Source organism: Manis pentadactyla, chromosome 7 (assembly GCF_030020395.1).
Source record: "Manis pentadactyla isolate mManPen7 chromosome 7, mManPen7.hap1, whole genome shotgun sequence".
NCBI lineage: Eukaryota > Metazoa > Chordata > Mammalia > Pholidota > Manidae > Manis > Manis pentadactyla.
Window position 1 is genome coordinate 143,190,153 of NC_080025.1, and position 26,452 is coordinate 143,216,604.

A 26,452-nucleotide genomic window follows, 5' to 3' on the forward strand; every position below is an offset into this window, starting at 1 on the left:
CCGGGGTCTCCGGGCGGAAGCTGGCTCCCTGCTCCCGGACTGCGCGGAGCAGGGCCGCCCCGGCGCGCCCAGCCCTAGTTCTTCCCCCGCAGCCGCACCCCGGGCCCCCTCCCTCCAGTGCTGACTTCGGCTGCGGCCTCCGCGAGGGTAGCGGAGCAGCCTGCGCGCCAGCGGGCGGGAAACGGGCGCCCCCGGCCGTGCCGGAAGCTGGGAACAGAAGCGTAGTCCTGGGATGGCGCGCCAGGTAAGGCGATCCGGGACCCTGCCGCCAGCCGCGGCTTCGGACGGACGGACGGATGCCATCTCGTGCGCGGCGTGCGGCCCCCAGTGAGCGGGGAGAGCCCGGGGTCCGTCAGCCTTGGGTTCGGGCTCAGCCTGGCGCGCGGGCCTGGTACAGGATTTCGTGCGGAGAGTCCAGGTCCTCGGACGACCCCGACACCCTCCCCGCCCCCACCCAGTACCCGTGTACTTGGGGCCTTTCTCCGCCTTTGGAAACTCGTTCCTTTTTATTAAGCATCGCCTTCCCTCAGCGTGGCATCTTTTAATGTTATCCTGGGAGCGGTGGTCATGAAGGCCCCTGGGGAACGAGTAAATCTGATACTTTTGTTCTTGGTGGGATCCTGGACCGCTGGGGCAAGGGGGGTCCATGGAACAAGATGCCACTTTTATCCACTAGGTAAGGTGTGTAGATCCGAGAGCTGGAGGGAGAGCCCCATCTGCCAGCCTGGGCACAGTTTGGGTGAGTTGTGTGCGGGGCTGAGAAGGTGCCAGGAAAACGTGATAACACCAACGGGGAGTTACTGCATATTCCTCTGGGTGGGCACCGGGGGCCATGTCTGTAATTGGGGTGGCTCCTGAGCTTGGGCCAACCTCAGGAAACTGTAGACTCCATGGTTTTGGGGAGCAAGGGGTTGTTGTGATAGGCTGGGGCAGTTGGTCAGGTACAGCGGGCACTGTGCCAGTGATGCGGGAGGAGCAATCCTGAGCCCCATTAAGGTCCACAGTCTTGTCTTTACCCTAAGAAAGAATTCAGAGACAAAGTGCAATAAGCCAGGCAGCAAGGTTTTATTTAAAGCAAAAGTACAGCTCAGGAGTGCGAGCAACCTCAGAGGAGAGAAGGGGTACGTTTAAAGGTCTTAGCATTTTGGTTTTTACAGGGCTGTTGAATATGGGTTGGTATAAGGCATGAAGTATATATGTAATTAATACCTCCTTTGAAGTTTTGTCTTAAGAATAGTGTTATCCAGGTGACTGTTGATTTGTATCTTGGTATTTTTTTATCCATCAAAGTTGATATTTTGGTTCATTTACACTCCAGAGGTCTGTTCTTTTTCCTGGATACAACATCACTGAATTGATTGATGTGACAGGAATAGGAAAAACAACATGCTAAAGGTCATGTTAAAGAATATGTTGGGTCTTAGTTCATAGGCCTAAAATATAAAGTGGCATGATGATCGTCCCATGTCTCTGCCCCTAACTCTCAGGATGTTGGTGTCACTAATGGCCCACAAGCTCCTGGGAGAAGCCAGGGCAGTGGGGGGTGTGGGGGCAGTCTCCACGCAGCCCTGGCAGCGCAGTTAAAAGGTTGAAGACGTCCCCATGGCTCCTGTACTGGGGCCTCCTCATGCTGCACTTTCCTCACCTGTAGAATGAGGGGCTTGGACCACTCATCTTTCAGACCTGATGTTCTGGAACAGGTGGGTGCTCACACCGGGGAGCTTCGTGGAGAAAGTGGTCAGGAAGGGTGGGTCAGAGTCTGATGGAGAGGAACAGGCAGGGCCTCATGTCTTCCTGTCTGGTGTGACTCCCAGGAAGCCAGGGAGGTAAACACAGCCCAAGGTGGGGAACAGCGGGGTGCAGGGGCTGGTCTGGGTGGGAGCCTGAGCCTGAGGCACCCTAGGAGGGTAGTCTAGGCTGGGAAGGACTGCTGAAGATGGATGGGTCCTCTGGGCACTGAAGCTGGGGCCTGCATGCATGGCTAGTGACAGGGTGAGGGGGTGTCTTAGGAGGACATAGCCTCAGGGGGCTAGGAGGCTGCTCAGTTATGACAGACCTGGCTCACCCTAGAAAGTTTTTGTCCTGTTGGTGAGGGAGGGACTCTTGAGAGCCACAAAGGGGGTGAAGTAGGGCCTGAGGAGTCCAGGTTGTGAGCCACCGGTGTGTTTCCCTCTCCCGGCGCAAGCGTCTGTGGCCTGCATGTCTGCACACGAATGCTTGCACACCAGCCCCCACTCCCCCATGCTCCCCCACACACACTCACTCCTCACTCTTTTTCCACTTTTTCTGGACAGAGGGAAGCCACTGATGGGACCACATACTCTGGTCAGTCAATTCCCATTCCTATTTTATAAGAACTCTGTCTAGAAGAATTGGTCTTGAATCTGAGATTATGAAAGATCTGGGAACCATCTCTTCCAGATGTCTAAAGAAGCCGGATATATGTAGCAGGCGGCCAAAGGGCCCTTGGAGTGAGGAGCAGTGTGTGTGGAAGAGCCCATTCCTCCTCGCTGGAGGTGGCAGCCTCTGACCTGCAGGTGGATGTTAGGCAGACAGATTTGGCTGCAGTGATAATGACCACAGCACTTACTACATCCCGGCATTTGTTCCAGGCACTATTAATTCATTTAGTGTTTACAACATCCCTATGATGTAGGTTGTTATGATCCCAATTTTATGGATGAGTTTGCTAAGGCCCAAGTGTGTTAAGTAGTTTGGTGAGTTCCCATAACTAATGTGAAGCAAAACACAGATTAGAATTGCAGCAGCCTAGCTCTTGGGGTCAAGCCTTAACCCCATGCTCTACCCCATCTGTGTGTCCAGAACTTAACTGCCAGATCAGGCCAGTGACAGGACCGGCTGCTGGGAATATGGTGAGCCACCCATTACTGAAGACATTCAGTAGAAATTGAAGTGCCACCCTGTTTTAGGTGGAAGTCGGCATTATATTATCACTACTTTTTGAAGGTCTATAGCAGTGGTCTGTGATTTCTAGTTCATTAACATGCTATGTAGGCAAGCTGGCCCCTGGGAAGAGGAGCAGGCTGAGCCTGTTGTCAGGGGCCTGACCACCAGCATACTTTCCATTTCCAGTGGGCAGGACAGGTTCAGCCCAGTCTCCAGCCTGTGACGGGACAGCCATGCTCACCCCGCACCCACACTGTGATTCCACACTGAGAAGGTGTCAGAATCACCCGGGGAGTTGGAAAATGTAGATTTCTGGGCTTAATCATGATTTTAGTAGCTCTAGGATGAGGCAGGGAAATTAGCCCTAATTAAAAGGAAACTGTGAAATAAATCATTTGAACCAAAAAGCCCTTTTATTTTTTCAGTCCTTAACGTTGTCAAAAGCTTCTGATGGGAGCTGAGACTCAGGGGTTTTTCATCCAGTTTGTTCAGTGGAGAACTGCCTGCTGACACCCCAGGTTAAACTAGCTCTCCAGCAGGCCTGGCATTTGGCTCTGCTGGGTCCTTATTTCCCCAAATACCTGTCCCAGGCAGGGTAGCGCTATTTGGCAGTGGCTACCTGAGCATGGAGAAGTACTCAGGACCCTTTGTCTCTCCCATATCACCACCTTAAAAACATCTGTTCAACATTCAGCTTTTCTTAAGAGGTACCAAGAATGGTAACGTGTGATAGGATGCCCCCGTGATCCATCCCTACAAATTTCACTGGGTAATGAGAATTTTTAAGAATTGGATGTTTGATTGGTTTCATAAGGTTTACTGATATCGTGGGTTATAGTCACAGTCAAGCATGGCAGAAGGGGCCCCGAATCTCAGCCTAAAGACCCCAGCCATGAAGTTGGCGCTGTGGCCATGTGCTGACTCGGCGCGCTGCTTCCTGCCCTGCGCTTTGGAACCTTCCACCTGCACAGCGATTGGCTAACGGTGTCTGACCAGCTGCCTGGGCTGTTTGTTAATCAAGTAAGAGGTCTGAAATGGTCTAAAACTGCACAGGTCACACCTCCGCTGATGTTTAGGCTCCTTGAGAAAAGCTTGTGTACGACTCATCTCCCTCAGCATCCGGCGGGGTGCCTTTAACATGTGGGTGTTGACGGATGGACGAAGCTGAGGGGCTGGCTGCTGTCTCGGGTGCTGATACACATACGTGATAGGGTGTGTCGGGGAAACCACTCATGCCAACAAGCTGCTATGTGCCCACGATCCCAGTGCTCATCATAGGCTAGGAGGTGTCAAGGCAGCTGCAGTTGACTGCATGGCCTGGGTTCCATAGAGAGAGGCTAGGAGGGGGGCAGCTGATATCCCTGTCCAGGAAATGGTCTTGTTAGGTAGACTCTCCGGAGCTCAGCGGCTGATATCAGCATTTCTTCCCTACAGCTAACTTGGACCTGCTGAGCCAGCAATGTGTTGGGCTACCAAAAGGTGAAGAAGAAAGCCTGCAAGGCCATCCTGCCTTGTCTCTTCTTACTGGCCTCCTGGGGGTGTGTATTGGGTGGGTTTTGTGTTATGCAGGTGCAGAGCCCAATGTAGGTCAGTTCATCCCAAGTTGTGGCTCTCAGGTGAATCGACTTACACTGACCAGACTCATAAAGGTCAGAGAGAGAAATCAGACTATGCCAATTGCTTAATTAACAGTGAGAAATAGAGCTGAAAATCAAACTGAAACTGTACAGCGGCTAATTAAATCTTTGACCACCTAACATGAAATCTGTTTGCGAAGCCCAGTGCTACTGAAAGTTGTCAGGCAACCATGTGTTGCCCTTAAGAAGAGTCAGCCCTGCAGTGCAGGACAGACACTTGTGTCACCTGGGCAAGGCCTGGGACCACATGAGTTCTGCACCCCAGCAGCCCTCCCTAGACTTGATTCGCAGCAGCAGTATGGCAGTGCTGACACACTGTCCCTTTGGGCAGCAGGTGGTGTCCCAGCCTGGCCGCAGCCCCTCAGACTGCCCTCCAGCTCCCTGACAGGTCAACACGCGACCTGGCCACTTTAAACCCAGCTGAGTTGTACGTGTCTGCCCCATCACTCTGCCCCTCCTTCAGGGGCTTATCTTTCCCAGGGGACTTGGTTTGACTAGTGTCTTGCCAATGGGTTTCAGCCCCTGGCAAGTTCACTATGGATTCAATGTGACCTAAGAAATGACAGAACGTTCTTCACGTGAAAGGGTTATACCCAACTTTATTTCCACAGTGGCAGGTTAATCACTAAAATCCCATCCACTCAGAGCGAGTCTTCACACAGCAAGCCAGTCTCTGCCTCTGGGCCTCTCTTCCCGCACAGCTGTCCTCTGGGCCTCTGTCCTCTGCGCTGCCACCACTCCAGCCTCTGCTCTGCTCTCCTGCAGCCTTGCAGCCGTGCCACCGTGTCACCCAGAGCACTGGGTGGACCTCTTTATATAGAGTCAATAACGACGCATTGCCCACACGTGTGTAGTGAGCTAGTCAACCAGGACCAGGTGAGAATCCTGGCCACAGGAACTTTCATTTTATTCACAACTAGTTTCCAAGTTCTCGGGACACCATGTTTTGCACTAGTGGATTGGCCAGTGTGTGGTTTTAATGAATATTTATGTGGCTGAAAAAAAAGACAGTGAAGTAACTGTAACCTGATGACCCTTTCCTGCCCCCTCCCCACTTTTCCCTAACTAGCAGTGAGAGGGTGGGGCTGTCAATAGGGGGTTCCAACCTTTCTGACCCTGGGATCCCCTTTCTTAATGTTGAAAACTTCCCTGAACCCCACACTTGTACACTTAGTACATTAGATTGTAGTCTTTCCATGTATTTTTAAATAAGTTTAGTATGACTTTTAAAGAACATGCGTATGTTCATCACAATAGCATCTATACATGTTTCAACACAGTCATCAAAGTGTGCAGGCAACAGATGCGTGATGAGCCCATAGGCAGCGTTTGTGCTCATTTGGCCCCTGGGCCTGTTGGGACAAGTCTGAGCTCTGGGTCTGCGGCACAGATGGGGGCTCCATGCCCCACCAGCCTGGGTTTCCTGCGCATGGTTGGGATTAGGGTTCTAGGAGGGAGAGAAGGAGGCGGCGGGCCCCTGGGGAGAGGAGGAGGCAGAGCGAGGCAGGTGGGCTGTGGATGCTGGGAGAGGGGTCTAGCCTCTCAGCCTCAGGGCAGGGTGGGATTGCGAAGTTAGAGCCAGAGGCCTTCCTTCCAGAGGCCAGGTCAGGGCACGCTCGGAGCCCTCACAGCGCTGGCGTCTGCTGGAGAAGTGTACTGGGACCCGTATCAGGGTCCCCAGGACCACTCCAGGGCCAGGGATTTGCTGGGGCTGCCGGGACTGAGCATCTAGTTATAGTCACCGCTGTGATGCATTACAGCAAGGGGACACAAAGCAAAACCAGGGGAGAAACCTGAGGAAACCCCAGGTAGGCTTCCAGGGTCCTCTCCCCGTGGACTCACACAGGATGGGCGTAATTCTTCCAGCCAAGTTGTACAACAGGTGTGACGTGAAATGCAGTGGGCGTGGAACACTCCTAGAGACTCAGCACCCAGGGTTTTCACAGGGGGCTGGTCATGTAAGGACCCTCTGCCTGGCATGTTCCAAAACTCCACAGTGAAGGTGGATACTCACATAAACCATACTGCACAGTTTAGGCCTAATAAACCCCCTTTATCGGTTAGAACCCTCCTGAAACCCAAGTTCCCAGCTGCCAGCGAAGGGCCAGCAGTCTCAGGCCTGCTCCTCTAGCTCCTCTGCACAGACCCTAACATTGGCTCTGCTGTATCTGTCCAGAAGGCCAGGTGGAAATGGGGATGGCTCTTGAGAGATGCTTTGGGAGTGTCTGCGCACAGTCCTGAGAGGGAGGGACCATACCTGGGTCAGAGGGCAAAGGTTAGTTCTGGAGAGCCTGCTGAGCCGCCAGTAGAGTGGCCGGAACACGCAGTGAGCAGGGGAGGAAAGGGCTGCGGTGTCTGACCGCCTGTGGGCCTCCAGACCTCTGGACCAGGGGCAGTGTCCGTGGAGAGGCTGCCTCCAGGAAGGTGCGTGGATGGAGTCGTGACCAGCTCGGAAGGAGGGGCTGTAGTGGATGTGACCGAATGGTGCGGCTGTCAGAAGGCCACAGGCGGAGTGGGGAGCAGATGCAGCTGGGGACAAGGCAGTGAGCTGGTAGCGGTGATGGCTTTTAAAATCACTGACTTGAACTGATGAAACAAAGCCATACATTATCTTCTTGTCTTTTAGGAATGTCTTCATAATAATTTTTTTTCACAAATAGTTTAGCATTTGTTTCTAAACCAGAAGGACCCTTCCCATAATTTATGTTTGCTTAATTTGCATGAAGTTAATTTTTGCTGTAATTTTAAATTCATGCCTATCAAATGCTGGTCATCTTCTAGGGTCTGACAGACATTTTAAAAGTAAAGCCCACTTAATGACTATTTTTAAAGAAATTAGGACAAAATGTTTCTTTTATCTTTAAAAGCTGTAGGGTAGCAGGAAGTGTTCTTCAAAGGTCACCCCAGGTTTTTTCCGAGCCCTTCTCCATGGAACCAACAGTGTAACAGGCTCCCAGTGCAGAGGGGTGAAGGGTAAAAGGTCAAAGGTCATGGTGGGGGCTGGGATCTGGGAGAGTGTGGCAATGGGGGGGATGGGACCGTGGCCTGGAAGAGCTTGGGTGGCATCATCTCCCATGGAGTTTGGTGCCCACATGCTGCGGGGTCTCCACAGAGATGTGACATGGACTTTGACAGTAATGTGGGTACAGGCCACAGCAGCGGGGAGCACCAAGGCTGGCCAGAGTCCTGAAGGTCAGGCGAGACCTGGACAGGGAGGCAGGCCCAGCCCAGCCCAGGCCCGGAGTCTGGCAGAGCACCTGGGAGCTGGAGACTGACCCGCGGGCCAAGGGTCTAGAAGAACCGTGGCCACAGAGCCCGACGGTCCGGGGCGAGGAGCAGTGTGCAGGGTGCAGAGGCTGCTGGGTTTCCTCCGTCAGCGAGGGAGGGGCCGCCGCCTCTAGCTCGCGGGCTGCTCCAGGCTTTCCGTCTCTCTTTCCTCTGTGGGGCGGAGCTGCAAGTAGCAAGATGAGCGTTTTGCTCACTGGATTCCCAACTGCTGGATCATCCTCACTAAGACGTGTGGAGTGTTTTTTTCTTCTTCATACTTACTATCTATTTATTTATAAACTTTTTAAATGTCATAGTGGTAGGGTCCCAGGCCCTTGCACATTCAAGAGGAGGTTTGCTAATTAACTCCAATGAGTCTCTAACGTGGTGAATTTAAGGCTGGCTGGGCTTCCCAGCCTGGGGTTGATGTTCCCTCGGGCCCAAGCCGAGGGCCACGAGACTGTGTCTGCTTCCCTGGGCTGCTGTAACAAAGAGCCACGAGGCACGGGGCTTAAACAGCCAGTCCCTTCTCTCGCAGTGCTGGAGGAGAGAAGCCCGCAGTCAAGCATGGGCAGGGCACCCTCCCTCCCCGCTCCTGGCAGCCCGGGTGCTGCTTGGCTTGCGGCTGCATCACGCAGTCTCTGCCTCCATTGTCACATGGCCTTCTCCCTGTGCGTCTGTCTCCCTCTTCTTACAAGGACACCTGTCATAGTGGGTTTAGGGCCCACTCCACTCCAGTGTGACCTCTTCTTAACTAATTCCACCTGCAGTCACCCTGTTCCCAAATAAGGCTATGTGTGCAGGTCTTGGGTGAAGGCGTTAGCAGACCTCAAGGGACACTGTCTCCTCGGCAGATTCCTGTTGCTCCTTCGCCCTCCTCTGCATGTCAGGCCCCCACGCCACTCTCCCTGCTTCTGCTCCCTGGTGTGTGCCCGGAGACATGGGCTGGATTGCCGAGCTGAGGACAGCTTGGCTTGCCATGCTGGGAGGGAACCAGCCAACTCCCCTGAGGTTGTGCCCACAGGTGTCCATCGCCTTCCAGGACCTGGCCGTGCGGTTCTCTGAGGAGGAGTGGCGGCTGCTGGAGGAGGGTCAGAGGGCACTGTACCAGGACGTGATGCGGGAGAACTATGAGACGCTGCTGTCCCTGGGTAAGAAGCCTGAAGAGCCCAGCTGAAGGGTGCAGGGAGGCCGGGGCCAGCACCAAGCGGGTTCTGAGCTGCCCTGTGACCCTAGGTCCCACCAGGCCTTAGTCTTCACCCACAGAATGAACACTGCTTAAAGTGGTGTTCCGAGAGCTGCAGGCCTCACTGCAGGCCTCACTGATCTTTTATGCCACCTTGGTTTCTAGGGACTGTGCTAGAGTCTGAGTGCGATTCAGTGGGGTCACTAAAAAGCCAGCAGTGCGCCAAGTGAGGTAGTCTCCGAGGCTTGGAAGGGGCCCTGCAGTCCCTGGGGCTTGGGCAGGCCCATGGACACACGGGTACGCAGGTGCCCAGGTGGGCAGGTGCCTGGGCCATCGGCATGACTGCATTTGGGAGGGCGGAGGTCTGCTTCCATTCTCAGCGACTGTCCCTCCTTTCTTCCTCAGGGACAGCTGAGCTGCTCCCCCTCTCTGCCTTCCTGTCTCCCACGGAGCCTGGGGGCACCGTGGGTGGTGGGAGCCTTGCTGGCGAGGGGCAGGAGCTTCCTAGGGGAGGAGGCCCCCCTGGTGAGTAACCTTGGCAGAGGAGTGCCAGGTCCCTTTGGGCATCCTGGTTCCCCCAGGCAGCCTGGGCCTTGGGGCATTCAGTCTCAGCCCCCCCAGCTGTACAGTCCTCAGCACTCGCTCCGCCTCTCAGGGGGCACTGTGACCATCCTTCCTCACCTCGTCACACCCAGCACCCTAACCCTTCCCACCGGGAGCCTGGCACCCTGCTGCCCGTGTGTGCAGTGCTCAGGAGAAACCCGGGGTCGCCCTTGGAAAGTGTCACCTGCTCAGGCCCCCTTCCTGCTTCCACATGTGCAGGACCAGCCTGAAGGTGCTGCCATGGGGCTGCCATTTGGAGACCTCAGATGATGCATGTGGTCCGTGGGCCCAGCCTGAGCAAGGCCGGGAGGTTAGATGGTGCCAGGAGAGACATGAGGCCTCGATGGTGGGAGGGGCGGGGAGGCAGCCCTCCTTGGTGCACCCCACAGGAGTGGCGGGTGACGAGAGACAGAACAGCCGGGGCCCCAGCCCCCTGGTCCTGGCCTGAGCCCAGGTCCCCTTTACCTCAGGGACCTCGGTCTGTCCTTTGCTGCTCCTCCATGGTAGGAGGCTCACGTGAGGTGCCGGTGTGAAGACACACACGGAAGTGTGAGTGCGGAGCTGATGATGTGTGTGGGGCTCACTGTGGCCTCTCGGCAGGAGGAGCGCCCCAGCCCAGCCTGCACCTCACCGCCCTGGTGCGGCTGGTGAAGGAGATCCCGGAGTTCCTGTTCGGGGAGGTCAGCCCTGAGAGCAGGGGAGCCAGCCCTGACGGCGAGCGGGCGAGCCCCGACGGTAAGTCAGTGGGCTCCTCTCTGCGTCCCGCAAGGGCAAGTTCAGGCTCTGCACGTAGAGCTGTGCCCTGTGCCCAGCCCCTGCCAGCCCATAGGCGGAGCGCCCCATTTCCAAGCACCCTGGTGTCATGCTTGCCCACCTAGAGCCAGTGGATAGAGAGCAGCTACTGACTTTTCTCACAGTGGTTTCTGTATGGTTTCAGCCACACCCCTGTGGCGCCAGTCGCATCATGCCCTGTGTGGCAGGTGAGGCCAGTCCCTGTTCTGTAAAAGAGGCAGCCGTGCCCAGCCTGAGTGGCCAGTAGGGCCGCCAGTCCCCTTACCAGCCGGTGCTCTTCCCACCCCATCAGAGTCTCCGTCCTCCCCTCTCTCGGCTTGCTTGTCGCCCTCAGCTCAGACCAGGCCTCCTCAGGAAGGCTGTCCCCACCGCCCAGCCTTTGGGCCTGCCTGAATGACGGTCTGCTAAACAGAAAGGGGGCGGAGAAATAGACCGCGGCTGTGAACACGTTTCAGAGTCCAGGGCGACCGTGCAGGGGTCCCGACATCCAGGTCATTGTTAGTGGAACATGGCTAGGACGGGCCTGGATGGGATAACGTCGGGGGCATTTTACCTGCCTCTGAGCTTCAGTTCTAGCTTCGCGCACCCTCTGCTGCCTCCCTGATAGCAGCCGGGCCCACGGAGACCCGCCCCCTCGGAGGCCTGCCCCGCTGTCGTCCGTACACGCCTGTCGGCCAGCACGGCCCAGCCACCGCACGCAGTGGCAGCTCGTCCTCCAGCAGCCTGCCTGCCTCGGGGGGGCAGGGAAGCCCCCTCCCCGTCAGTGAGTGTGACCCAGCAGGGCAGGACTCCAAGCAGGAGTCAGGGAGACTGGACCCTGTGCCCTCTTTGCTTTCTGTAGGACTCAGTTTCCCTTGTTACTAAGAGGAGGCAAGCCCCCTGGGGAGGAAGACAGGTGCTGGGCCTCTGCCTAGAGACCAAAGAGGAGGCGGGATGCTTGGTCCTTGGGCAGCTTCTCCCCCAGCTCTGCTCACAGGGTACTGTGTGCCCGTGCACAGTAAACCGAGGGCAGTTTCGAACTGCAGGCCCCTCGGCAGGTAACATACCCCTGCACTCCCGATCTGGCTCTCAGACCTTCTCATCAGGACAGCCCTACAGGCAGAGGACGGCAAGGGTAGCCATTAGAATTTCCCTGGGGTCTCATTTTATTTTTTAAAATTCTTGTAAATTTCGTGTCTGAATATCCATTCTTATTAAAAATATTTTAAGTTAATGTGCAATAAAATTGGCACTCTGAAAAACATACCCCATTTAGTCTGTGGTTTTAGATTTGAAAAACATAAATGCAGGACTGGGGCCTGTGTGTTGAGGCTGCCGATGTCATCTGCTGAACCAAAGAGAGAGGCTGGCAGGCGGAGAAAGACAAGTGCCAAATGATTTCCCTCATTTGTGGAGTATAACAACAAAGCAAAACTGAAGGAACAAAATAGCAGCAGACTCAGACTCCGAGAGACTAGTGGTTACCAAAGGGGAGGGCGGGTGGGGAGGGAGGGAGAAGGGAACTGAGGGGTATTATGTTTAGTGCACATGGTGTGGGGGGTCACAGGGAGAACAGTGTGGCACAGAGAAGGCACATAGTGGATCTGTGGCATCTTTCTGCACTGATGGACAGTGACTGCATTGGGGTATAGGTGGGAACTTGATAATATGGGTAAATGTAGTAACCACATTGTTTTTTCATGTGAAACCTTCATAGGAGTGTATATCAATCATACCTTAATAAAAAATTTAAAAAAAAACAGGCTGGAGTTGGGGATCCTGGGGTATTTAGAGTGAGCAGTCTTGGTATTTACAATCACACCAGGGGAAGTCCCCCTTCCCTATGATAGACTCTTGGAGTAAGCCCCTCGGGAGCTGGCTCCACCACAAGTCCAAGTTCCTAGGACTTGGCTGTGTCCCCCATACCCCTAAGGATCTGGGGGGCTAGAGAGGCCTATCTTCTATAGGGAACCAATTTGGGGCAATTCCTCAGGGTCAGCCAGGGCTAGAAAGGCCTTCTTGTGTCTCCAACAGAAACTGCGGACACACGGAGGCCCACAGAGAAGGAGGGCCCAGGAGCCGCAGGCAGGGAGCCCAGCTCTCCCACCTGTAGCTCCGGCAAGAGGAAGAACCACAGACAGCAGGAGGGAGGGACCCTGGGGGCAGGTGAGAGGCTGGCTTGCCTGGGGCAGGGCCTGCCCGGGAGCTGAGCAGGGGAGGGCCATGGAGGTGTGCTCTGTTCGCACAAGGGTGCCACATGGCCCTCCCATCTGGGCCTCCTGACCAGCCTGCCGGGCAGGTGGGAAGCTCAGGTGCCCTGAGGGTCCCATGGCTCCAGCATCAGGGCGGCTCTGACTCTGGCTGGTCTTGCAGGTGCCACGGGACTCTCTCCTGGAAATAGCCCCTTACAAGGCCTCATCAACTGCCTGAAGGAGATCCTTGTGCCTGGGCCCCAGCACCCTGAGGTGCCCCTGAGCATGCCCCTTCCTGTCCCTGGTCAGAATGCCTCTCGGCTAACCAGAGCAGAGCTGCAACCTGGGAGCCCACCCTGGGGAGGTGAGTCTGCTAGGGACCTGTCTTTTCAGGGCAGGGTTTCTGAAGTCCCTGAAAAGTTCAGATTGCCTTTTTATAGCTATTTGTTAATAATAAAATGTCCTCCAAAGGCTCATTCCCATCTGGCCGCCCCACTGCCGTCAGTGTCCTGTCCCTGGAGCGGGGCCTTGCTTAAGGGGCGGCATCTAGGCAGACAGCAGTGGAAGACTGGGAGACAGACCTTGCCCTGGACCCTTTTGTGACGTCCACTCGTCATGACACGGGACCTGGAAGAGGAGGTGCCGAGTGTCACTTCACGTTGGCACTGAGCAGGAGGGCAGACCTGGGGGTCAGGCTGGCAGGTGGGGCAGGAGGTCCTTGCGTCTGACTCCTTTTAGTGTGAAGACCGAAAGGCTCCAGAGGCCCGTGAGCCTCCGTTTCCCCATCTGAAAGGGGGATCCCTGTCCCCACCTCTGAGGGCTGCTGTGTGGCTCGGGTACAGCACTGCACCAGTACATGTGTGTCATGTGTGTCTGTAGAGGCTGGGTCCCCCTCAGATGTACCTTCTCTTTGGGGCCCACAGAGCCGAGTGCAGGGAGCGCCCCGTCGGCTCGCCGCCCGTCCGTCTCCTAGTGACACCACGCGCTGCCCCTGGGATGCACGTGCACGCTTCCCTGCTCTGACCCAGCCAGGTCTGGGAGGGGTGCGGACAGGCATTTTTAAACTGAGCGCCAATAAGATGGTGGCCTGTGCAAGGCCAGATGAGTCGCCAGAAGACCCACATCCCCAGATTCCTGGCCCTGAACCCTTGTAACTGCTCACCTGGACTGTCCACTTTTCTGTTGTTTGTCATGAAGATTGAGGACATTGGGCTGAAGTGAAAATGTGTTCCCTTTTCCTGTAGTGAAGACAGAGGCAGCTTCCAGGGACTGTCCCCTCCGAGGTCTGCTGAACTGTCTGAAGGAGATCCCAGAGGTCCCAGACAGTCATCCCGGCCTCTCAGGAGCGGAGGACCTATGGCTGCAGGAAGATCAAGGAGCCTGGAAAAGGAATTCTGCAGGTAGAGGCCACTGGCTGGGCGGGGAAGCCCCTGGACATCATTCCATTTGCTTTCGCTGCTCCAAGCAGGGATGAAGGTGACCCTCCACAGTAAGACACCCAGGCCCGCATGTGGGCATGTCAGTGGGAGTGGCCAGAAGTTGGGGATCCTCACTGTTAGCGGAAGTAGGCAAACAGGAGGTGCTTCATCAGCCCATGGTAATTTTCCAGATTGGCTCTTAAAGTAGGGGCTGAGAGTTCCAGAAGGAAGGGAAGGGATGGCAGGGAAGGAGAGAAGTGGAGAATCGGGGACGTAGCGGCGGCCCAGTAGGCATGCGGGCGTGCCTGTGGTGGGAGGTTCTCGTCATGCTTCTGGGGCCTGGGGTAGCGTCTCCACACTGCACAGCGCACATGGAGAAAGTCGAAGCGAGACAGGTGTGCTGGCCTTGGAAGGAAGGCCCCAGCCTGGTGCTCCCTGGGGAGGGCTAACATGGCATCCTATGGTAGAAACCTCTGGAGAAGCCCCACAGGGGCCTGGGGCTGATGAGAGTGCGCGTTGGTCCATCTGCTGGTGGTTGGACTGTGACCACCTTGGAGCCAGAGACTGCCATGGAGGCCAAGGGTCTTGGAAGCCCTGTCCTGACCCTATAAAGGCCTCCTGTGGGCTTCTCACAGGGCCCGGACCCCTTCGGACCCCTCCCCCTGGCCCTGGTCCTGGAGCTGGCAGCGCGCTCTCTGTGGTGAAAATGGAGGATGGCTGGGCCCAGAGACCCCCAGTCTCAGCATCTTGTCAGCTCAGCAAGTGGACCCACAGCCCCGCTGCCACCAGCAGCTCCGGGTGTGATGGGGACACCGCAAGGGTCCTAGTATCCAGATGGGGCCCTGCAGCTCAAGGTGAGACCTGGGGTTGTCTGCTCGGGGCCTCCCACCCAGGATTCTCCATGCATAACAAGGTTCTGCCTGCCTCCGGGGGAAGGATTCGACTGCCCTTATCAAGCAGTTCCTCCTCCCTTAATCCATATTCTCCTGAATCCAGACCCTTGCCCAGGGAGCCTTCCATTGTAAGGACCTTTGTTTTGCAGAGATCTCCTGACCGTCAGGCAGCCGGCCACTGTATAACACATGTGGACATCCCACCCCTGAGGCAGGGTTAGCCACGTTGTCCCCCCTCCAGGAGCAGAGAGCAGATCAAAGTCCCCCTCCTCAGGGTGGCTTGCCTGGCAGACCACAGTGCCTGCCGCAGGACTTGTCACGCCCGCAGAAGGCAGGCTGGGCTGAGGGGCTGTGCCAGAGGTGGTGATAGGGCCGTTTCCCCTGTCCCAGCCAGCGGCACCTCGCGCTCACCCCTGGAAGCCCTGGAGGCCTGTTGGAAGGGCATCCCCCTGAGTGGGTCGTTGCCTCCCCAGCCACTGGCTGCCTCTGGGTTCCGGACCCCCCAGCCAGGAGATCCCGGGTCTCAGAGGCCTGAACTGCAGTCCCTCGGGTCGCACAGAGAAGGGAGACTGGGCCGTGGGCTTAGGGTTGCATGGTGGGATGCTGGGGACACCATTAGGCCCACCTCCTCATCCTGGGCCTCTTGAGGCACATGTCCATCGCCCCCTCATTTGTGTCTGCCCCGGACAGCTCCCTGTGCTGGCAGCCAGTCGAGTTCTTCCTGATTGCTGACTTCTCCAAGAGGTCCCACTCTCTAGCCCCGTGAGACCAGCAGTTGGGGTCACGTGGGTTCACGTCTGTGTTATTTAATCAGCACAGTGAGAGCCTTAACTTAAGGGGCTACTCCAGTGGGAGGCCCTTTGGGGCAGGTCTCCTGGGTGCCCACCCATAGCCCAGGGCCCAGGGGGCCTCTTTAGTGGTTCTCCACAGTTTTCCCATGACGCCTGCTGTGCCATTTCCTGCAGAGGTGACCGTGGGGCCTCTTCTGGCTCTGGGCCTGCAGGGCTGTGTGAGAGACAACTCTGCCCTCCCTCCTGGCCCCCAGAGCACCCCCACCAGCTTCTCCTCGTCCAGCAGCGCTGATGGAGACCTGGATTTCCAGAGCCCTGAGGGCAGCCAGGGGCATCGGCCTGTAAAAGGTGAGCTGGCCACCCTGAGGTCGGGAGTGGATCCTGGGAAAGGCTGGAAGGCCCCCCTGCCCACCATCGTGACCCACCCACCCAAGTCAGGCCACCGTGCCCACTGCTAGGAGCAGAGCTGGGGGTACTGAGGCAGGAGCAGGCGCAGGGTGGAGTATCTGTTCTGATGACTTGGCTTGGGGGGACAGGACATGCCTAAGATCTCTGACAAGATTAAAAGGGGTCTTTAGGGACAAATTCTTCCTTACCCTAGCCACAAAGAAGTAAGTGCCTCTAATAGCAGACTGACCTCTTAGGAGAAAAAAAATCATGAAGGTCATGTAGAACCACCTTAAGTGTGTTTGGTCACCCGTGTGTCCCCTTGGTTCCCCCACGCAGAGGCTTTCTTGGGAAGCTGTCACAGCTCTCAAATCGTGCAGAGCTGCAGGGTTCCCCTCTCAACCTTTTTTCCCAGCCGAACAACCCAGTTGCTCTCTGTCCACCTTGTCCCCGGCACTCGCCTCACAGGGGGTCAGGGGAGGGTCTAGGGCTGCGCCTGGGACTCTGCTCTGTGCTCGCCGGGGCCGTGGAGCAGGACTGGGCCTTCAGTGTCTGTGGGGCCTGGACCCTCGCACCCTGCTGAGGGTCAGCTACTTGGATGCGGGGGCTTTTTCCTCCCCATATGCAGCCGGCTGTCCTTGTTAATTTTTAGCTTTCAGTAGGTAATGTGATCACATGGTTTTGTTCAAAAGCTGTGAAAGGTTATGTTGGGAAGGTGGTGTCTCCCTCCCTCCCTGCCCTCCAGCACCTGTTGTCCCCCTGAGCCAGCACTGCTGTGACCTTCCAGGGATGTTCTCTGTGTGACCAAGCTTCTTGTACCTCCCACTGAAGGCAGCATTCTGGACCCGACTTCTCCACCTTGCTTTTTGTCTTAACATTTACCTTTGACATCTTCCTATATTTGTTTCGATATTCCTCGGACACTAGCGCCACTGCTCCCTAACCGCTGCTCAGTATTCATCATGGGGTCTGCAGCCTCGATTGAGGTGCCTTGTTTTCTCAGTAACCCAAACTGCAGGAGTTTTCACACTGCCTTTTAGAAGCTTCTAGTCCAGCTCCCCAGCTCCTCTATTGCCCCAGAACCCAGCAAATATCCCGTAGGGAAAACCACATTTGGGGTTCCTCTAGTTGTCACTTGGCTGTCCAGCCCCACGCAACAGCCCAGAGGTTTCTGTTTGACTGCGTTCTGCCAGGTTCAGTGTCAGCAAACACCTGCAGGAGGGAACACAGCCAGAGACGTCGGCTCACAGAGGAGAGGCCTTCCCTTCCCTAGAATTTCAGTGCATCTAGTTCCTGTTGCTTCCATAGCTGTGTCACTCAAATTATGATTTTTGCAATTTATTTTCTCCCCCAAGTTGAAACTGTTAGTGTTGGTCGTCCCTGCCTGCAGCACCTCATCCAGAGAGGAGGGTGCCTGTAGTGTCTTCTTCTGACAGTGAAGGGAGCCCGACGGCATTTGGTCCTCAGGGCCATGCCATGGGCGAGGCCAGGTGGTGGCAGCCCTCACAAGGGCGTCTGGAGGGATCCCAGCCCTGTGCCTGTGGCCCGTCTCCCTCATCCCAGCCCACTGGCCCGGCCTCTACACAGGCAGCTGATATGGGTGGGCCTCTTTCTGGCAAGCAACGCTACAAGGCCCCTGGGTCTCCCAAAGACTGAGCTCTGGCCACCTGTGACCCGAATGCTGGTCTTTCACAGGGAGCCCCATGGGAAGCTCCCCACTTCAGGACTTGGAGAACTGTCTCAGAGAGATACCTGTGCCCAGGCCACAGCCTGCCTGCTCCTGGTCCTTGGCTGGGGACAGAGGCCCATGGAGTTCAGAGCCCAAGAATTGGACAGCAGACAAGGAAGGTAAGCACATCCGCTTGGGGGCCTGGGAGTAAGACAGGTGCTGTTCGGCCCTGGCACTGCCTCCCTGCAGCTGGCAGGCTGCATGCACCCATGAGATGAGAAGGTGCCCTGGAAACAGCCTGGGCAGAGGCTGGTGCTGCCGGCCTGCGTGTGGGTGGGGTCAGGCAGGACGCCCAGCCCACGTAGCCCGAGCGGGGCCTTGGCAGCACGGTGCCTGGCTGTGGTGGCCCCGTGCCTTGGTGTCCAGCCAGCCACTGAGCTGTGGGCCCCCTAGGAGTCTATAGCTGTATCTGTGGATAAAGAGGTCCTGGCAGATCTGGGCTCCTGGGAGTGTCTGTAGGGGTGCTGTGGGGCCCAGAACTGGAGCTTGTACGCTCAAGAATCCAGCAGAGGCAGGGCTGGTCTCTGTCCAGTAACTTCCTTGCCTCTGGCATCACAGGGCCCACGGCACTGGCAGGCCTCTTGGCTTCTATTGAAACAGGACTGAGAGGCGAGGCCTGTGAGCCGGCCCACCTGGGACAGCAGTGGGGGTACATGCCCCCCAGGAGCCTCCAGCTGGCCAGCCCGCAGGTGCCCACCTCTAGCAGTGTCCCCAGCTGCTACCAGCGAGGGCTCAAAGACCAGGTCCCCAGGCCGGGACCATGGAGGTGCCTCCAAGACGGTGAGCTGACGTCTGCCCCGGTGTTTACTGGCATGCTTTCCCTCCGAAGAAAATCTCTGGTGAGGGAACAGATTCCCCTTACCCCCCACCCTCCGTCCCTTCCCTGTCGCGGGCCCTGCTGGCTGCGTGCTGGTGCACACGTGCATTTCCCAGACTGCCGGCTCGAGCAGCCTGAGGCGTGCTGCAAGAGGGTAGAGTGACCCAACGTGCTGGGAAGAAAGGGGAGAGCCCTGTTCCATCCAGCGTGCGGTGCTCTGGGGGAAGGATTGGTCGTTTTCTTTTATCATGTAGTTTCCTGGGGACATCGTCTCCCTCTGCTGCTGCAGCCATTTAGCTGAGCTTGGAACAGAATTCCTTCCTAGACCTGGTCCAGGGCTGGTGGGGGCTGACTTCCTAGACTGCAGGAGGTATTTCTGAGCACTCCTGTCAGGCAAGAGCCGACTTCGGGCGGCCTCCTGTGGGTATAACAGGGTCTCTGCTCTTGGACCTCTGGTCCTGGTGAGTGCAGGTAGCAGGCGCTGCATGGCTCATAAGACCCGGGGCCTGGCTGGAGCCAGACTGCTGGGGGCTTCTGGGGCCTTGAGACTTAAGGGAGCTTCCCAGCCGGCTTTCCAGAGCAGCTGGGGGTCTGGCCGGGCTCTGGCTTCACTTCTTTCCACCTTCCATGGCCAGAGAGGGAACTCTTCAGGGTCCCCTCGAGCTTTTGCGAGGCCACTGGCTGAGCTTAGTGGGGACTGCTGCAGGCCTGTTCATTAAGGCATAGCGTCTTCCTTCCTGTCATTGGGCTGATGGACAGAGGGTCCCTCTGTTGTCATTTGCCCAGGGGCAGCCGCTGAGCCCTCTCCACTCCACCGCCTGGAGAGCTCTCTGAAGGGGATCTTGCCTGGGAGGCCCTTGCGTTTTGCCTGCTTGGTAGGCCCCAGCCCCAGGCCCGGCTCCCGCTCCTGCTGCAGCTCCAGCAGCTCAGAAGGAGAAGACCTGCGGCCGGAGCCTGAGCTCTGGCAGCCACTCCAGGGTGAGCTAAGCGGGGGAGAAGAGGGTAGGGAGCTCTCCCGGGGTGCAGCCACTGCCCTGACGCCAGCTTTGTCTGTGATACCAGCGGGGGACCATCTTCCCAGCTGCAAGCGTCCTGGGCCTGCATCCCCACGCCCTGGCGGCACCCCTGCTGGCAGCTGCCCTGGTGAAGGCCCAAGGAGAGCAGAGCCCAGAGGCCGCTGTGCCCTCAGTGCAGGTGAGCCCGGGCTCCTGGGAAGGCCACACCCCCGGGGGGGCTCAGGCCCAGAGCCTGGATTCTCCAAGTCCCTCCCGCCACTGCCTGACCCTTGCCAGGAAGTTGGCTACTTTGTCATGCTTGAGTTCCCTGTAAGGTAAGCGCGTCCAAGAGGGCCGGGGAGCTGCTGAGGCACGTTGGGCCCCAGGAGTGTTAAATGAGTGTGTCTAATTAGAAACCTGGCAATCAACTTAACGTATATAATATATACACATTATATGCACTGAATAATGTACACATGTACACACACACACACACACACACACACTCTTGTGCCAGACCTGGCCTGTCGGCAGCGATGCCCGCAGACCCGAGGTGCTCACCCCAGCACGTACTGTGCATAGCGAGCCCCGCAGACGTGTCTCTGACCAAGGCCCGTGTTCTGGCCGAGCCAGCCCTTGTGGTTCTTGTTATGATTGTAGGATACGCTGCAGCAAAAACCGCCAGGCAACTTTTTGAAACAGAATTTATTACAGGTCCTCGAGGGTACCTGGGCATGCCTGAGGGGCACACAGTGAGGTTGCAGGTAGAAAGAGAGCGTGCAGACCAGGGCTCTGTTATTATTAGGGTTGAGGTGGGTGTCTAGGATTTAGAAGGTTCACTCTTAATTGGCTCATTTAAGGCATCAAAGCAGGAATTAGGGTGTGGGAGGGGAAAGAGGGGACACTCCAGTGGTCAGTTACCGAGGTTTCAGGGCTTTCTGAAGGGGGAACTTCATGGGTGCAGGTGGCCTGGTTCCCTGTCTGCCTGTTTTGCTAGTAGCCGTGTTGTACCGCTGGTGACGTGTCTGTCCCAGGTGGGTGTTTTTTTGAATGGATGCCTTGGCAGTCAACAAAAGCTTAATGTCATGTGCTTACGCTGTGTGTGCATGTATGTATGCATATAATAATCATAATAATATACATTTAAAATATTTGGCATGAGCAAAAACAGTGTCAGCAGTGAGATTCTGCTCTCTGTCTAGAGGCTGTCCTGTCAAGAAACCTGGAAATGCTGCCTGCTGCCCAGGCCACCTTGCTTTACAGTCCGAGGGTGACCAGTGTTTGCTCCCAGCAGGGAAAGCAGAAGAGGAGGCAGGAGGCAGGTCCCAGTCACCCTGGAGAGAAGCGTGCTTGGGGACCCGGGGCCAGTGTGGCCCCCTTGGCAGCCCCAAAGGAGGTAGGCATGGGGTAAATGGTTGGGGAAGGGACTCCCCCCAAACTCAGGTCAGTAGCTCCACGCAGGTCGCTGCTTAGCCCAGCCCTACCCCTCTTCTTCACTGCCTGGTGGGCCTGGCAGGAAACAGAGTGGGCCGGGCATGGCCTGCATGGTGCCCCCATCGTGTCCCTGGGAAGTCTGACAGAGGTGGACCCTGCAGCCCATGGCCCTCTCCACCTGCCCTCCCTGGCCTCCACCTCCTAGTAGAGCCAGAGGCAGCCACACCAGAGCCACAGAAGGCTCCAGAAACAACCCGTCCACCCTCATCACACACACCCAGCAGGCCATCTGACCGGAGGTGGGCTCCCTGGGCCAAGTGTATCCATCTCGCATCTCACTTAACCATTATTTGAAAGTTGAAAGTTCAATTGTTTTAGGCCTTGTCCAGCTTTCCCCAGTCCGAGTGGCTGTGGCAGACCGCAGCTGTCCACATCCAAGTGCCCTGTGCTCTTCTGCAGGGGCAGCCGTGAGCCCTGGCCCTGCTTTGCGGCTGGAGAAAAGGCCTGGACCGGGGTCCCGCCAGCCTCCTGGGACAGCCCTGGGACTCCTGCCCTTGAAGCCCTGGATTAGTGAAGAACCCAGGAGCCTGGAGCCTGGGAATGGAGGAACAAGTGTTGCAGGTGAACTGGTGGCTTTGCTGTCCCCTCGAGTTGTCGGGAGCCCTGCAGTCCCAGGGGTATGCAGGGTCTCAGCCACATTGTTGCCCACCCTCCTTCCCCACTGCTCAGCTCCTCCCAGCAGCGTGTGCTGCCCGGAAGCCTGGGCCGGGCTTTCTCTGAACACCCTTGCAGGTCGTGTGTGTCACAGGTAGGCAGAGCCTCACCTTGAGCTCACTTCAGGTGGCTCACTTCATTGCTTCCTCACGAGAATAGCTGCTTTTGCATAACATGGTTAGAGGCAGGAGCTCCAGAATAGCTATGCCCAGGATCAGTTTGGAGTCCGAGGTGACTTCAGAGGGCACATGAGGACGCTGAGGCCCAGTGATGCTGAGTGGCCCGGCAGAGGCATCCCACAAGGTGTGGCTGTGCGTCCACCTGGCCCTGAGGGAGACCTTCCCTTGGCCACGTCAGGGGCAGGACATGTGGTTCACTCCAGGCCATGCACCCCGACCCTCCCACTAGTGGCTGGACGCATGGCCTGTGGCCGGGGCTCCATCGCTGGCTTGTAGGTTCAGCTACTTGGGAGGTGCAGCCACTTTATGAAGAGCCCTGGGCCGGGCCGAGGCTGACAGGCGCTCCGCAGCCCCTTGGGCAGAAGTTCCTTACACAGCACGGCCAGCCCGTAGCCTAGCTCCTCCCTGAGGAATTTGCCCGGGCGGCAGTTGGGTCCTTCCGCACCCTACTCTTCACTTTCCTGTTAGGAAGCTTCTTTCTGTAAAGAAGGCCAGAGCCGGGCTGGGGACCAGAGGACAGATCATCCTGCCAGCTGGGGGTAGTGATGGCTTTCTGTGAGGTTAGCCTGGGGAGGAGACCAGTTCCAAGGGGACTTAGGGTGAAGGACTGGGTGATATTTAAAGTAATTTAAGATTTAAAATCTTTGGGATCTATGGCTCCTCAGGAGGGAGGGTCAAGGTCAGGTGGGGCAGAAGCCTGTGGCTGGCTCATGGCTCAGCGCCCAGTCACCCCTTGAGCAGCACCCCAGCCCCAGACTGGTTTTCACGGCCGCCACGGCCTTGGCCCGTGCTGTGTGCTGACCCCCTAGGGTAGGGGCAGGTACTCTGGGGTGCTGTTTGGTCCCAGAGGTGGCACAACGAACCCCTGGGTCTTTTCCTAGAAGGTGAGAAGGCTACTGTCCTAAAGAAGCTTAGTTTCCAGGGAGATCCAATCTGGCTTATCCTGTCCATGAATCTGGGGAGCGGCCAGGAGAGGTGTCCACTTTTGATGTGATGAGCATTGGCATTGATATTCTCAAGCCTGAGTCACTTCCCATCTAAAGCCTGGCCTTCGTGGCCAGAGCCCCTACACTAGCTAAAGGGACGGCTGGGGGGAGAGCAGGCCCTGACACCCGAGGGCTCTCTCCCCAGCCCCTGCTTTGGTTTTAGCCAGGAACGACGGGAGGCTGCTTCCCAGAGGCCCGCCCAAGCCACCCCCTGCTCCTCCGCCCGCCTCCGTGCGGCCTCCGTGCCCCTGTGGGAGTTCCCTGCAGCAAGAGCTCCGGGACCTGAGTGCCGCCCTCTCAGAGAAGCTGGACCGGCTCGCCACAGCCCTGGCAGGCCTGTCTCAGGAAGTGGCCTCCGTGAGGACCCAGGTGGACCGGCTAGGGAGGTGCCCTCGGGGCCCTAGGCCGAAGGGCCTGGCTTCCTGGTGCTGGTCCCGCTCCCGGGGACCTCGCTGGGCTAATGGTCCTGCTCCCAGACCCTTGCCCTACTGGAGGCAGAAGGGCCCCACCAGGCCCAAACCAAAGATCCTGCGGGGCCAGGCAGAGGGCTGCAGGGCTGGGCACTCCTCAGGCCCCTCCCAAGGGAGGCTCCGCCTGGTGCCTCCGCGGCCTCCAGACGCTCCCCCTGCAGAGCCTTCCGGGCCCCACTCCAGCCCTTACCAGCAGCCCCTCTCAGCATGCAGCTGCCGTGCTGTGCTGACTGTACGTGCCCCCCTCGGCCACAGCGGGGGACACCAGAGCCCCCCTGTCCCCGCAGTGCCTGCCGCCTTACCCCCCCAGATGGCCCTTCCTGCAGCCAGTGCAGATACAGAGCCACTGGCTGCAGCCGCTGTGCCAACCGGGACCCCAAACCAGCCCAAGGATCCTAACAGCCTGGTGGCTGGGGTCGAGAGGACACTGGAGGGGGAACTGTGGGGTGGGGAACATGGGGGTCTGAGGTGGGGGGTCCCTTGCCGCCTTCTTCATCGGCTCAGTCCTGCTGAGGATGCCGTGCCCCCTGCCTCCTCTCCTAGGGCCTGTCCCAGCCTGTCACCCTGCTGTAGCCGAACCTTCCCCGTTTCTCGGCCATGAAGGGCCTGGGAGTTCCTCCACTGGCCTGACCCCACCCCAGCTCTGTTTGCTCAGGGAGGCCACTGTCAGGGTGCGTTTCTCAGCCGTGCCTGTGGCCGCCTTGGCTCAGGTTCATTCAATGTCGTGTCCCTTCCTGTCGTGTCCTTCCCACTGGAGCTGCCGTGGCTTGCAGGCCAGCGGTGTGCGTACACGTGTGCACACCACAGGGGCTGGGGCAACGACCAGCTGCAGGCCGTGAGGGCCCTCTTCCCAACACCTGCCCTTCCCAATCTCAGCACCGAGAAGGGCTGGGCTCGCTCTCCCTTTCTGGTAAATAGTGCACAGGTTTCATTTGGGAGAACTCTGCCCCTTGGTCCAAGCTGGATTCTACCCATGTGGATTCTAAAACTAAAGAAGTTGGTTGCTTGCCTGTGTGGGGCTGCACCAGGGCCCCCCGGACACCCTCGAGAGCATTCCGCACCGTCCCATAAGGCCGGGAAGGTGGGCTGCCAGACAGAACTCCCAGACAGCTCCTCGGAAAAGAGCGGTGCACACTGCATTTGTTCTCCGGGGCTGCTGGTGACAATGTGCCACAGCCTGGGCGCCGTAGCAGCAGACATTCACGCCCGCACAGTCTGGAGGCCAGAAGTCCAGGGTCACGGTGTCGGCAGCATGGTTCCTTCTGAGGGTGGGCGAGAGTCGGTTCCAGGCCTCTCCTGGCTCCTCAGTGGGTGCTTTACGTTCACACGGCGTTCTCCTTTTGAGCACGTCTCTGTGATTCCCCCGGGTATCAGGGCACCAGTCACTTTGGACTAGGCCCACCCTAAAGCCCTCCCTTTAACTTGATCACCTCTGTAAAGACCCTGTCTCCAAATAAGGTCATATTCTGAGGTCCTGGGAGTTAGGACTCCAGCACGAATTTGGGGGGCACAGTTGAAACCGTAACATATAAGGGGCTGGGCTAGTCTTGGGTCTGGGGAGAAGGAAACATGGCAGGAGTGTGCTCGGGCCAGCAGGCCTGCTCTGGGCCGCACCCCTCGGGGGGCCCTTGGGGCATGTATACTGGGGAACTCGGCTGTCGCCTCCTTACCTCATGTCCTTCCCCAGAGTCAGACCTTCTCCCCAGCCTCACGTTCCCACCTGCGTCCTTCTTGGATTTGAGGACTCTTCGGGAAACGTGTGCGTGGGTTGCCCAGGAGGACGCCTGGCATGGGTGGGCCGCGGGTGCACCCGTGCAGAGGCCCCTGGCTTGGGGCCCAGGCACACACATGGCTGCCGTGCCCTGTGTGTCCACGGCGACCCCGGGTGAGGGTGGGCGGGTGCAGATACACTGTCACAAGGTGGGCATTAAAATGTTCTCAGGGCTGGAGTGAGGCGCCAGATGACCACCTTGAAAACTAGTCTATGAGATGATGCAAGGAGGGTGTGTAAAGTGAGCGTCTCCTCACACCCGGCCGTACTTGATAGAGAATAAGGAACAGAAAGCGTCTAGGCTTTCCGTGTAGGATGCCTCGGGAAGATGAGTTCATCTCCTTCAGCTGTGCAGCGGGTGACACCCGTGAGCCGGTAGAAAGGGTGGGATACAGGTGCCCCGGCAGTGAGGGGGGAGGGTTCTGCGCCCCTGCTCGGCCCCTCCTTCCATCCGTGGGGGGCTGGCTGCCATGTGGCCCCCTTGGCAGGGGCGGTGGGAGGCGGCCCACCATCTCTCTTTGTATGGCATTCTAAGGTTTTGGCTTGTGGACTATAAATATCAGCCATCATGCAAACCCTGTGCAGGAGGCACAAGTGTGAGTGACTTGTTCCAGATCGCACAGCTTTTCATCTGCAGCAGTGGATCCCACAGCAGGCCCCCGCAGCCCTGGCACAGCCCTCATCCACCGGGCACTGCCTCTCCCGGCAGTCGCCTGTGGCAGAAGTGATCCTGGCGGTGAGCCCACTCTAGGGGGTGCAGACCCAATGGGACTGTAAGGAAGCTCAAATTATTTTTTTTTGACAATGTGGGAAATAAGTAATAAAATGAATGGCAAGAAGCTCTATTATCTGCAGATACGTTCATCCCACAGGTCACTGCCACACAAAGAAACAACCCTCTTAACAACTGTTAACTGAAAAGCCTTCTAGTCTCATTGCTTTGGTGGAAAATCAGTATGCAGAGTAGGGCTTTGGTACCATATGCATCTCCACCTCCTTTACGAGGACATGTCACCTTGTTGGGAGAAGCTGAGGGGCCTTTGTGAGCTCAGGAATCCCAGGGGTCTGGAGGTGGGGACAGGAGGTGCTGGCCTGCCACCACCCAGGAAAGTAGCCCAGAGGGTGGCCCCTGGTGCCCTGGATGCGGACCTGCCCTCCGAGTGGAGCTCACCTCGGGTTCTCCCGGCGCTCCACTGCCAGGAGACGGGGAGTGGGAGGGCACTTGACCTATCAGAGCAAGCAGGCTCCCCTTGGTCTCCAGGCCACTCCCGAGGGCGCCAGTGAAAAAGAGGCCGAAGCAGGGGG

General features: G+C 57.5%; 1 protein-coding gene across 13 annotated transcripts; it reads left to right on the forward strand.

Annotated features, from left to right (window-relative positions):
* On the forward strand, window positions 1-25,986 carry KRBA1 (KRAB-A domain containing 1). Of its 13 annotated transcripts, none has more exons than XM_057504876.1 (18): window positions 1-244; window positions 677-739; window positions 8,836-8,962; window positions 9,403-9,522; window positions 10,201-10,335; window positions 11,003-11,155; window positions 12,406-12,537; window positions 12,745-12,927; window positions 13,808-13,963; window positions 14,617-14,835; window positions 15,840-16,013; window positions 17,748-17,900; window positions 18,340-18,561; window positions 19,385-19,576; window positions 19,661-19,792; window positions 20,885-20,989; window positions 21,487-21,648; window positions 23,070-25,986. In XM_057504876.1, exons 1-18 carry the CDS (start codon window positions 233-235, stop codon window positions 23,975-23,977), a joined length of 3,348 nt encoding a protein of 1,115 aa, XP_057360859.1. In that variant the 5' UTR covers window positions 1-232; the 3' UTR covers window positions 23,978-25,986. The 13 variants fall into 13 exon arrangements, with proteins under 13 accessions (XP_057360859.1, XP_057360863.1, XP_057360866.1 ...); XM_057504874.1 differs by having other exon boundaries at window positions 2-244; window positions 11,000-11,155; XM_057504875.1 differs by having other exon boundaries at window positions 2-244; window positions 11,000-11,155; window positions 20,888-20,989.
* The last annotated feature ends 466 nt before the right edge of the window (window positions 25,987-26,452 follow it).

Bases quoted from the DNA above. Each gene is read 5' to 3' on its own strand.
- KRBA1 (XM_057504874.1), top strand. The intron at 10,336-10,999 runs GTAAGTCAGTGG...CCTCCCTGATAG, and splicing joins CGAGCGGGCGAGCCCCGACG to CAGCCGGGCCCACGGAGACC. The intron at 19,577-19,660 runs GTGAGCTAAGCG...CTGTGATACCAG, and splicing joins GCTCTGGCAGCCACTCCAGG to CGGGGGACCATCTTCCCAGC.